The sequence below is a fragment of the Colobus angolensis genome, unplaced genomic scaffold, assembly GCF_000951035.1.
Source record: "Colobus angolensis palliatus isolate OR3802 unplaced genomic scaffold, Cang.pa_1.0 Scaffold259, whole genome shotgun sequence".
Lineage (NCBI taxonomy): Eukaryota > Metazoa > Chordata > Mammalia > Primates > Cercopithecidae > Colobus > Colobus angolensis.
Window position 1 is genome coordinate 5,033,176 of NW_012115810.1, and position 12,749 is coordinate 5,045,924.

General features: G+C 40.0%; 1 protein-coding gene across 3 annotated transcripts in view; it reads left to right on the forward strand.

The window, feature by feature from the left end:
• Positions 1–12,749, forward strand: part of ITGB6 (integrin, beta 6) — an 85,812-nt gene that overhangs the window by 43,696 nt on the left and 29,367 nt on the right. For all 3 annotated transcript variants that reach the window (XM_011947116.1, XM_011947115.1, XM_011947117.1), the window contains one exon: positions 10,136–10,225. In XM_011947116.1, coding sequence (XP_011802506.1) covers positions 10,136–10,225 — 90 coding nt within the window. The remainder of the gene's footprint in view (positions 1–10,135; positions 10,226–12,749) is intronic.

Sequence of the window (12,749 nt, forward strand, 5' to 3'; positions counted from 1 at the left end):
ACACACTGCTTTAAATGTGTCCCAGAGATTCTGGTACATTGTGCCTTTGTTCTCATTGGTTTCAAAGAACATCTTTATTTCTGCCTTCATTTCGTTATTTACCCGGTAGTCATTCAGGAGCAAGTTGTTCAGTTTCCATGTAGTTGTGCACTTTTGAGTGAGTTTCTTAATCCTGAGTTCTAATTTTATTGTACTGTGGTCTGAGAGACTGTTCGTTGTGATTTCTGTTCTTTCCATTTGCTGAGGAGTGCTTTACTTCCAATTATGTGGTCAATTTTAGAATAAGTGCAATGTATATTTTAGAATATTTTAGAATAAATATGTGGTCAATTTTAGAATAAGGAGAAGAATGTATATTCTGTTGATTTGGGGTGGAGAATTCTGAAGATATGTGGTCTACTTGTTGCAGAGCTGAGTTCAGGTCCTGGATATCCTTGTTAAGCTTCTGTCTCGTTTATCTGTCTAACATTGACAGTGGGGTGTTAAAGTCTCTCATTATTATTATATGAGTGTCTAGGTCTCTTTGTAGGTCTCTAAGGACTTGTTTTATGAATCTGGGTGCTCCTGTGTTAGGTGCATATATATTTAGGATAGTTAGCTCTTCTTGTTGAATTGATCCCTTTACCATTATGTAATGGCCTTCTTTGTCTTTTTTGATCTTTGTTGGTTTAAAGTCTGTTTTATCAGAGACTAGGGTTGTGCTTTTTATGCTTTCCATTTGCTTTGTAGATCTTCCTCCATCCCTTTATTTTGAGCCTATGTGTGTCTCTGCATGTGAGATGGGTCTCCTGAATACAGCACACTGATGGGTCTTGGCTCTTTATCCAATTTGCCAGTCTGTGTCTTTTAATTGGAGCATTTAGTCCCTTTACATTTAAGGTTAACATTGTTATGTGTGAATTTGATCCTGTTATTATGATGTTCACTGGTTATTTTGTCTGTTAATTGATGCAGTTTCTTCATAGCATCGATGTTCTTTACAATTTGGTGTATTTTTGCAGTGGCTCGTACCAGTTGTTTCTTTCCATGTTTAGTGCTTCCTTCAGGAGCTCCTTGTAAGGCAGGCCTTGTGGTGACAAAATCTCTCAGCATTTGCTTGTCTGTAAAGGATTTTATTTCTCCTTCACTTATGAAGCTTAGTTTAGCTGGATATGAAATTCTGGGTGGAAAATTCTCTTCTTTAAGAATGTTGAATATTGGCTCCCACTCTCTTCTGGCTTGTAGAGTTTCTGCTGAGAGATCCACTGTTAATCTGATGGGCTTCCCTTTGTGGGCAAACTGACCTTTCTCTCTGGCTGCTCTTAACACTTTTTCCTTCATTTCAACTTTGGTGAATCTGACAATTGTGTGTCTTGGAGTTGCTCTTCTCAAGGAGTATATTTGTAGTGTTCTCTGTATTTCCTGAATTTGAATGTTGGCCTGCCCTGCTATGTTGGGGAAGTTCTCCTGGATAATATCCTAAAGCGGGTTTTACAACTTGGTTCCATTCTCCCCATCACTTTCACGTACACCAATCAAACATAGATTTGGTCTTTTCACATAGTCCCATATTTCTTAGAGGCTTTGTTCATTTCTGATTTGTTTTTCTAAGACCACCAGAGTGAGCACAAAAGAGCGAGTAGGCAAGGGTAGGAGCAAAACTGCAAATTTATTTTTGGTCACCTAGCTTCAGGGGAAGAAGGTGGGTAGGCAAGGGTAGGAGCAAAACTGCAAATTTATTTTTGGTCACCTAGCTTCAGGGGAAGAAGGTGGGTAGGCAGAGGTCTGTTGGCCTCCAGCAAAGGAGGCCAAGAGAGTCACCCAGTGAAGCTCTCGGACAGAGTTCCTAATACAGTCCCGACCGGAGTGAGGGACTAAGGAAGGCTGCGCGTGGCGTCCGTCCGGAGCGGCTTTTCTAGGAGTGGGAAGGCAATAGGCAGGGCACAGGCGTGTCGGGGGGCGTTCCGCAGGTGCGACCAGGTAAATCTTGGTCTCTTCGGATTGACGTCACCTGGCACATGCCCGGGTAGTCTGCACCCTCCCTGGGCACCGGCTCCATTTTCGCGCGCGGGAAAAGTTGGTGAAGAAGAACCCGGAAGTGCACCATCTTGCCTCCGTTCGTCCAAACAATTTCTTTTTACTGTTTTTTTCTCTAACCTTGTTTTCTCACTTTATTAATTTGATCTTAAGTCACTGATACCCTTTCTTCCACTTGATCAAATTGGCTATTAAAGCTTGTGCATGCGTCACGAAGTTCTCATGCCACAGTTTTCAGCTTCATCAAGTCATTTAAGGCCTTCTCTACACCGTTTATTTTGGTTAGCCATTTGTCTAATCTTTTTTCAAGGTTTTTAGCTTCCTTGCGATGGGTTCGAACATCCTCCTTTAGCTCAGAGAAGTTTGTTATTACCAACTTTCTGAAGCCTACTTCTGTCAGCTCATCAAAGTTATTCTCCATCCAGCTTTGTTCCATTGCTGGTGAGGAGCTGTGATCCTTTGGAGGAGAAGAGGCACTCTGATTTTTAGAATTTTCAGCTTTTCTGCTCTGGATTCTCCCCATCTTTGTGGTTTTATCTACCTTTGGTCTCTGATGTTGGTGACCTACAGATGGGGTTTTGGTGTAGATGACCTTTTTGTTGATGTTGATGCTATTCCTTTTGTTTGTTAGCTTTCCTTCTAACAGTCAGGTCTCTCAGCTGCAGGTCTATTGGAGTTTGCTGGAGTTCCACTCCAGACCCTGTTTGTCTGGATATCACAAGCAGAGGCTGCAGAACAGCCAATGTTGAAGAAGAGCAAATATTGCTGCCTGATCCTTCTTCTGGAAGCTTTGTTCCAGAGGGGCAGCCGCCTATGTGAGGTGTCTGTCAGCTCCTACTGGGAGGTGTCTCCCAGTTAGGCTACACAGGGAACAGGGACCCACTTGAGAAGGCATTCTGTCCATTCTCAGAGCTCAAACACCTTGCTGGGAGAACAGTGCTCTCTTCAGAGCTATCAGACAGGGACGTTTAAGTCTACAGAAGTTTGCTGCCTTTTGTTCAGCTATGCCCTGCCCACAGATGTGGAGTCTAGAGGCAGTAGGCCTTGTTGAGCTGCCGTGGTCTCCGCCCTGTTTGAGCTTTCTGGCCGCTTTGTTTACCTACTCAAGCCTCTGCAATGGCAGACGCCCCTCCCCCAGCCAGGCTGCCGTCCGGCTGATTGATCTCAGACTGCTGCACTAGCAGTGAGCAAGGCTCTGTGGGTGTGGAAGCCACTTAGCCAGGTATGGGAGAGAATCACCTTGTCTGCCAGTTGCTAAGGCCTTGGGAAAAGCACAGTATTTGTGCGGGAATGTCCCGTTTTTCCAGGTAGTCTGTCATGGCTTCCCTTGGCTAGGAAAGGGAAATCCCCCGACCCTTTGCACTTCGTGGGTGAGGTGATGCCCTGCCCTGCTTTGGCTTGCCCTCTGTGGGCGGCACCCACTGTCCAGCCAGTTCCAGTGAGATGAGCTAGGTACCTCAGTTGAAAATGCAGAAATAACCCATCTTCTGTGTTGATCATGCTGGGAACTGCAGACCGGAGCTGTTCCTATTCAGCCATCGTGGAAGTATTCAACTCTTTTTGGTAAATTCCAAAGAGTCTGATCACTGGATCATATGGTAAGTGTTTGTTTTGTTTTGCAAGAAACTACCACACTGTCTTTTGTAGTGGCTGAATCATTTTGCATTCTCACAAGCGATGAATGAGAATTCCTGCTGCTCCATATCCTAGTCAGCATTTGGTGGTGTCAGTATTCTGGATTTGGGCCATTCTAATACATTCATAATGGTATTTCATTGTTGTTTAATTTGCATTTCCCTGCTGACATTTAATGTGGAGCAAATTTTCATATGCCTATTTGCCATCTCTGTATCTTCTTTGGTAATATGTCTGCTAATGTCTTTGGCTCCTTTTTTAATTGAAATGTTTGTTTTCTTGTTGAGTTTTAAGAGTTCTTTGTATATTTTGGTAATACTCCTGTAGTAGATGTGTATTTTGCAAATATTTTCTTCCAGTCCCTGACTTGTTTTCATGTTCTCTTGACATCATTTTTCACAGAGTAGAAGTTTTTTATTTTAAGTCCAAGCTTACCAATTTTTCTTTCATGGATTGTGCCTTTGGTGTTATATCTAAAAAGTCATCAATAAACTCAAGGTCATCTATATTTTTCTACCGTTATCTTTTTGGAGTTTTATTGTTTTGCATTTTACATTTAGGTCTGTGATCATTTTGAGCTAATGTTTGTAAAGGGTGTAATAATGTGTCTAGATTTTTTTTTCATGTGGATGTCCAGTTGTTCAAGCACCGTTTGTTGAAAAGACTATCCTTGTTCCATTGTGTTGCCTTTGCTCCTTTGTCAAGGATCAGTTGACCATATTTATGTGGGTCTATTTCTGGGTTCTCTATTCTGTTACATTTGTCTGACTATTCTTTTGTCAATACCACACTCTTTGGATTGCTGCAGCTTTATAGTAAGTCTTGAAGTCAGATAGTGTCAGTCCTCCAACTTTGTTCATCTTCAGTGTTGGCTATTCTGGATCTTTTGCCTCTCCATATAAACTTTAGAATCAGTTTGTTAATACCCACAAAATAATTTGATGGCATTTTGATTGGCATTGCATTGAATCTATACTGTGTATCTATAAATGAAATTATTAATTTTAAGTCTTATTTATGAATCTTTTCCTTTACGGGTAGTGCTTTTTCTATCCTACTTAAGATATTCTTGTTAACCATAAGGCCATGAAGATAACTCCCCTGACTTCTACAGTGGTAAAAGTCAAAATAGTGGTTGTGCTTTTGTGGGGAAGAGTAATGACTGAAAGGCAATACAAGGGAAGATACCAGGGGGCTGGTTATATTCTATTTCTCTTTCTTTCCTTCTTTCCTTCTTTCTTTCTTTCTTTCTTTCTTTCTTTCTTTCTTTCTTTCTTTCTCTTTCTTTCTATCTTTCTTTCTTTCTTTCTTTCCTTCTTTCCTTCTTTCTTTCTTTCTTTCTTTCTTTCTTTCTTTCTTTCTTTCTTTCTCTTTCTTTCTTTATTCTTCTTTCCTTCCTTCCTTCCTCCCTCCCTCCCTCCTTTCCTTTCCTTTCCTTTCTTTCTTTTTTTCTGAGGCAAGGTCTCACTCTGTCACCCAGGCTGGAATGCAGTGGCTGCAGCCTCAACCTCCCAAACTCAAGCAATCTTCCCACCTCAGCCTTCCAGTAGCTGGGACTGCAGGTGCACACCAACATGCCAGGCTAATTTTTGTATTTTTTGTAGAGATGGGGTCTCCCTATGTTACCTGGCTGGTCTCGAACTCCTGGGCTTGAGTGATATACCCACCTCAGCCTCCCAAAGTGTTGGGATTACAGGCATGAGCCACTGAGCCCGGCTTATATTCTATTTATAGATTTTTCTGGGTGATGGTATTTGCTTGTTTACTCTTTAAATATTTCTTGAACTATATACTTATTACTGGCACAATCTGTATATTATGCTGCCATTAAAGTTTATAAGAAAGAAAAAGAGAGAGAGAAACAGGGGGAGAGAGAGAGACAGAGAGAGAGAGAATGCACCGCAAGGAGCTGCTAACTAAAGAGATAAAAAGTAATGAAAAAAATACTTAGAAAGATTAGAAGAGAAATTTATAAGCAGACTATATAACATCATATATTCTTAGTCTATGCAAGCCAATCTTTTAGTAAATGTATTTCAGTAGAATACATATAGTAAGTCTATTTACAGATTAGAAACACTGATGTTGGTTAATAATATAATATTGAAAACAAACAGTGCTGTGAGCATAAAATAAAGTAACATTAGTGACACATTAGTGAGGCTTCATAAAGAGAGTTAAGCAAGCAGAGTCTAAAGGGAAGTAGCCGGCTGCTCTGAGCACTTGGTTTTACAAATTCTTTATTAAAATGTGATAGATTTGATCATTAAACATCATATATATGCATCAAAATACCACACTGTACCCCATAAATGTGAACAGTTTATTATGCATCCATTAAAATAATAATAAAAGCAAGAAAAAAAATTGCTGCTAGCTGATACGTGACCACTTGACTTGTGACTTCTCACCCTGAAATGAGGGGCATGCGTCACATGGTCTTTATCAAATGAGGGCTACTGAGCTCTGAGGTGGGAGGGGTCTCTGAGACTATAGTAGAAATGTCATAAGATTTAGGCTATAAGGGCCCACTAGAGTCACTGTCCAAAGCAGAAACCAAATCAAGGTACCCAGCAAGGATACAGTTAATACGAAACACTGACCCAGCAGACATCCAGGTTCTGAAGAGCTAACCACACAGCAGGTGTAGTTGGAGCAGGAACAGGGGCAACATCAGGAGCTTCCTTTTCTGCAGGACAGAAAGCCAGAATATCACCAAAGCCAGAGAGGCTCTGTAAGGTCCTCAACACGAGTCTTGTTGAAGAGAAGGCCAACCAACAGCCTGTCCACAGTTAACCAGGCAGCAGGTGTGTGACTGCATGTTCCTCTGCCCTGAGCCAAGCAGGAGTGCACACCTGACAGCTGGTTCTGGCAGCCAGACACTGAGAGGCACCAAACTGGGAGTCCCTCTCTGAGAGGAGCCCAGGATGTGCAGGTGGGAATGCAGGTGATTTCCTCTGTATCACACCTGCCTGCTAAATAGCTCTCTGTTGGTTTCTTATCCTTTCTCTTCCACAAAGAGGAGATTTCCAGGGAACAAATGCAGACTGTTAGATACATACATACTCTTTTTGGAGATGGGGGCCGAGTAAAGAGATAAATAGGGCTTGAAGAAGGAAGTTAAGAAAACTAAGGTAATCAGAAAGAATGAGTGAGAAAAGCAACCTCAGGAACTTCTGGGTGGTATGGTAGGGAGGACGAGGAAAATCCATAATTAGGGTAATCTGCAGATAGATAATAGAGAATTCAGGCCCAAGCATCAGAGCTTGCATTTCTAATCAGCTCATGCAACATCATATTTGCAGTGTTCACCATTTCTAATATCCAAGCATCATCTTTTAGAGTCACAAATACTATAATTCATCACATCCAGGCATGCAAAATCATCCTTTTTCTAACATTAAACATGTTTAATTACAACAATTTATAATAGTGCGTTAAGACTTTAATGAAAGAAAAGCATTTGACACATGATATTTACAGTAATCATAATACTACAATATTTAAAGTATAAATTTTGACAGTGTTAGAGCAGGAAGCCAAATTGTCCATATTTTTAGTTAATTATTTGAAATGCTTTTGAGGGGACTCAGCATCCAGAAATTAATAGTTTTCCTCTGCGCAACTGTCAGTGTCACCACTGGTTACTGCTACTGGCTGCCAACCCTTTTATATTGTCACTCTAGTGGCAGTCAGCGATTAATGCTAACCACTTGTCCTAATAGCCAAATGCCAAACGTCATACCACATGCAGGATTATAATTATGCTTTAGGAAGTGGATGGGTTTGGCTTTGTTAGCCAAGAATTAACCACAAATTTGGAGGCCACTTGAACTTGTGCTTGCAGAATGTATCTGTGACACCTCAGTGTTGGGGTTCTCAGGATGTTTTTCAAGGATAGCAGTTTTGTAGAAAGCTAAGAGCCTTGATATCCTTTTCCTAAGGGACCTAAACCTTTCTTTGTCAAGCTTGAAAGGTTCCCTCTGCCATCTCTTCTGGGATCAGTCAAATTTACACACATTCCAGCTTCACTTAAGTGGAATTCAAGTTCCTATGTAGGTATTCACCATTAACCACATGTCAAGTGCTTCGCAGCCCTTTGTGACGTGTGTTTATTTGAAAAGGTAAGTCCGTAAACCAGTGCCTTCCTTGTACTTTACAAGTTTTCCCTGACTCAGGGAAACAAAAGGGGGTACTCCATCATCAGGCAGCAATGTGGGACACAGAGTAAGGTAAGGAATGTTACCTGGATTACTGCCCACAGCCCCCTCAATAATAAAATAGTGTCAAGGCAGAGCAGCATCTCACACTGTTAAGAGTTCAGATTTTGCCAGGCTCAGTGGCTCACACCTGTAATCCCGACACTTTGGAAGGCGGAGGTGAGAGCATTGCTTGAGCCTAGGAGTTCGAGGCTACAGTGAGCTATTTATCAGGCCATTCACTGCACTCCAGCCTGGGCAACAGAGTGAGACCCTGTCTCTAAAAATAAAAATTAACAACAGTAAAAAAAAAAATTTAGATTCCTACTGACTTCACACTTCAACACAATCATGACCACTGAAATAAGAGGAACATTACAAACCCTCAAATCAAAACCAAAGCCCATTTTTCCACATAAGTGTAGAAAGTGTGGACTCACCCAAGGACCCACTTATAGCAAGTGCCCGGGACACCCTGCATGTTTTCTGTGTTCTAATGTTGCCCTGGCTTCATTTGTTCCTCTGCTTGTTTCCTTTTGTCCTAATTTATTATCTTGGTATCACTATTATAATTAATGATAATTATCCATTCTAATTTAGGTTTTTTGCATTTTCTAAAACACTTAAATCTTCTTTAAATAAGACAGAGTATCATTATGTTTGAACTATATGAGATACCCTAAATCCTTCAGTCAAAGCTTACTTACTTTTTTCTACATACAATTTTAATAAATTCAGTCATCCAATTTCATAGCACACAGCAACTCAGAAGACCACAGCTGACAGAAGGAGTGGTTGTTGACATAGTACAGTATAGCAAACCTACTTAGTAGATGTTGAATGCAACAGTAAATAGATAAATGAGTAAATTAGTAGGTGAGTAAGACCTTAGAGCTCACCAAGGAGAAGGTAGAAATCATTTAAAAACACATATAAGAAGCAACAACGTAACACTCAGGGTCCACTTGATATGAGTGTGACCTCTCTGGAGGTTTCAAAAGGCTTTGATGATTATAGAACCACAGTTTATTTATCATGATTTTTTTTGAGACAGGGTCTCACTTTGTCACCCAGGTTGGAGTGCAGTGGCACCATATCAGCTCACTGCAGCCTCAACCTCCTGGGCTTAAGTGATCCTCCTGCCTCAGCCTCCAAGTAGCTGGGACCACAGGAGTGCCACCACACCCAGCTAATTTTTGTATTTTTAGTAGAGATGGGGTTTCACCATGTTGGCCAGGCTGGCCTCGAACTCCTGAGCCCAAGTGATCTGCCTGCCTTGACCTCCCAAAGTGCTGGGATTACAGATGTGAGGCAGCATGCCTGGCAAAACTATAGTTAATATTGATAAGTAATAACTCCATTCCTTCAAGAAAAAAGCCAAAGTATTTTGAGGAATCTTTGTTTAAGAAGGCAAGTATGTGTATCACACACCTTAGAAAACTTTTCATTTGAAAACAACAAAATTTAAAACATAAAACTCCAGGGTGGGGGAAATTTCCAGCTGTCCGGAAAATTCCCTTCTTTGCCGTGCCTCATTCCATGCCCATGCCCAATGCCTGGAGTGATGATGAACTCATATTGCTAGTTCTCAGGTGGGAATGACGCCTCAGGAAAAAACACTGTGGGTAAAGAATGCTTTCTGCACTAGTTTCTGACTCACTCCATGGTGATGTGGTGGGAGCAATTCCAACTAACCCCAGCACGGTGCTAGCACCCTGAAAGGGAGCGCATTACCAGAGGAAGGGAGAGCTCAGTGCAAGCATCCAATAATTCACTCTCTTTCTCCACCAAGAGGTTACTCCTTAAGACCTCTTAACTGAATGACTTACAGAGCGACCTGATTCCCCTCATTGCCTGTGTGCACCAAACCTTGGTTTCTGCAACTTTACAAAAAGAGAAGTTCCTGGTCGTGTGCTGAGAACGTTTTGGACAAAGGATGCTTCACAAATGGAAGACGTTATATAAATGTTACTATTATTTGAGACTTGACTCCTCTGGAGACAAAAGTCACAGCCCTAGACCATGGCAATCACAGACCCTCGACCATGGCAACCACAGACCCTAGATTTCCCCAGTGCTGACTCCATCCAATCCATTTTCCACTTGAGCACAGGAAGCAGCACAAAGTAAAGGCTACAGTTTCAGGAGAAAAGCAGATTTGTTATCATGAACCTGTTTTCTCCAGCCAGTTAAATAGAGGCAATCATAGCCAGCAGGCTCAAACCCACACTTTTCTCCATTACCGTGAGGAAACAAAGATTGACTTACTCTTTTTCTGTTTACAGAATTACGCAAAACTTATTCCTGGAGCTACGGTAGGGCTACTTCAGAAGGACTCCGGAAACATTCTCCAGCTGATCATCTCAGCTTATGAAGTAGGATATTTTACAGCTGGCATCTTTTTTGCATTTCTTTGGTATTCAAAAACTAAGATGTGATTTAGGCAGTTAAATGTTAGTTACTTGTTGGTAGAGAGAGTGCTTATCCAAAAAACGTCTCTGCATGAATGCAATCAAAATATAAATTTTGTTCATTTTGCTTGCTGATCTTCCTGGAAGGTGGAATTGAAGATAGAAAAATCATAAAACTGATCATAAAGTTGAGGTTGTTTATATAATAATAAGCAACAGCAACATTGTTGCCAGCAAAATTTTAAAGCCTCCATGAGTCATACAATTAAGCTCTCCTCTGTCTGAAAAAAATGAAGTTTAAATTGCCAGTGAGTGACAGAGTTATGTAGAGAGCTAACTCCACAAGCTTGACGATACTAGGTCATAACTCAAGCAAAAATACAAGTGCTGGCTGTGCACCAAAACACCGGTACACAAGGAATGCCACTTTTTAGTTTCTATACTTTTGGGAACTAGGGACATTTTCCACTGGTTTATGAGTAGGTGTGTAAATTTTTGCTTTGACTTTAGGAATTAGTACCTGAGGACAGAATTCCTCCCTTAAAATTAGAACATATGCCTATGGTGTTGTTACGTTCTCATTCTTTGTCTCCATTTCATAATTCCGTTAGTCAACAATGGATGGTTGGTTGCCAATTATTTTTAATTTTGGTTCCTAAATATCATCCCCCCCTTTTTTTGTAATTGTAAAACATCAAAAATCAAAAAAAAAATGGCCCACATGTAATATACGCCAACATTTAGCATGTACTGAACCAGCATTCCTTAAATAAAATGACATATCAGAATCAACATGGAAAGTTTCTAAAAATAGGCCTATCCAGATTCCTCTCACAGACATCACAGTCCACCCTAAAGAAGGACTTTAGGGGAAATGAGAGCTACATATTTCGGAAAGAAAAAAAAGTTCCCAATAATTTTGACATTGGCCCACCAATTTTGAAACTACCCTGAAGGAAGAAAAGCAAGATATATTTTCTCAAGTATTTCATTTCTTCAGAAAATAAAATACAGATGTGTCCATTAAAATTATAGGATGATGGTTTGGTTTGGTTTGGTTTGTTTTACTGATAGCCTCAGGAATTTCAGTTTTCTTAGGTCACATCAAATTAATCACCACATTAGCTCATGCTTGAAATTCTTCCAGATAGGAATGCTCCTCCACAAAACGCTATAAAAACCTTCCTCCCTCTCATGCAGTAATTAAAGTTTTAATTTGCAGAATCAAATAATATCACACAGCAATCCTTCACTGTATCAGAATGCACTCCATTTTTTCGAACCCAATACTCTCAACAGTGTTGGCCACTAACATCTTCAGAGAAACTAAGCAGATTAGAAAACACTGAATTGTCAAAAATATTTCCCCCTCCAGCGAGAGCAGCCCCCATGCCTCTGCTTGCTCTGCCAGAGGTTACGGCTCACTTTATGATCTCAAATACTTACGTAACTTACAGGATAGTTGAACTCAAGGCGTTAAACATTTGAAGTAAGTCTTCTGTCCTTGTTTTACTATCTCAGAAATACTAAGAAGTGTCTATTATTCTTAAATGAAACCATCTTGCACTGGAGTTATTATTGGAACTTTATGATTCACAAGGCAAAGTCTGTAATGGATCCTGGCACTAGTTCAAATTATTTTTCTACTGTTATTTTTAAACGTATACTAAAAAGAGTATACGTTGAGGACCCATAGGCTGAATTTCTTTCTAGTCTATAAAAAGAGAGAGAAGGAAAGAGAATATTTTGAAAGAAAACGTAAAACGCTTCTGACTGACCTCTAGTAGGGCAGAGGTAGACAATTTGTGTTTGTAACTTTGTGGCTACAAACTTCAGCTCAGTAATTTACAGTGCCACATTGATATTTTTAAAAAACTTAAATACCAATGTGTACTTATCTGATCATCATTCACTAATGTCCTTTCTTCCCTAATCGTATAATAAAGACTACCAAAATATCAGCAATCCCAAGGATAAGTTCCTCTGCTGGTGTTTAAATCCCAGGAGGGAATTGACTTGGTTTCTTTTGTTTTTCCTGGTTCGTAAGAGATGCTCAAAAAAAATGAATGAATGAAACGATGAAAAATACAAATAAGCATTTATGTCCTTTCTTTGGGAAATTCAGACTAAAATATTCATGGTTAAATTTGCAATATGCTATTAAATTATAGTAATGCTGAAATTTCCTTTACTTAGATCAGATCATATCATCCGCTAGTCCTTATAATTGCTGTCACAGTCTTCTAGCTCATATCCCTTAATTTTTATTTAGCTCCCAACTTTATCTCCAACATTGCTTCTATTTTAATCGTATTATTTTGGTGTAAGCAGATTTTGGAGGAAGGCAGGGTCATTTTACTATACATTTGGCGAAATTACATATAAGGTATCAAAGCATCTCATTTCTCCATAAATATATACACCTATTACATACCCACACAAATTTAAAATAAAATAAATTTTTAAAAATTACACTTAAGAGAAATTT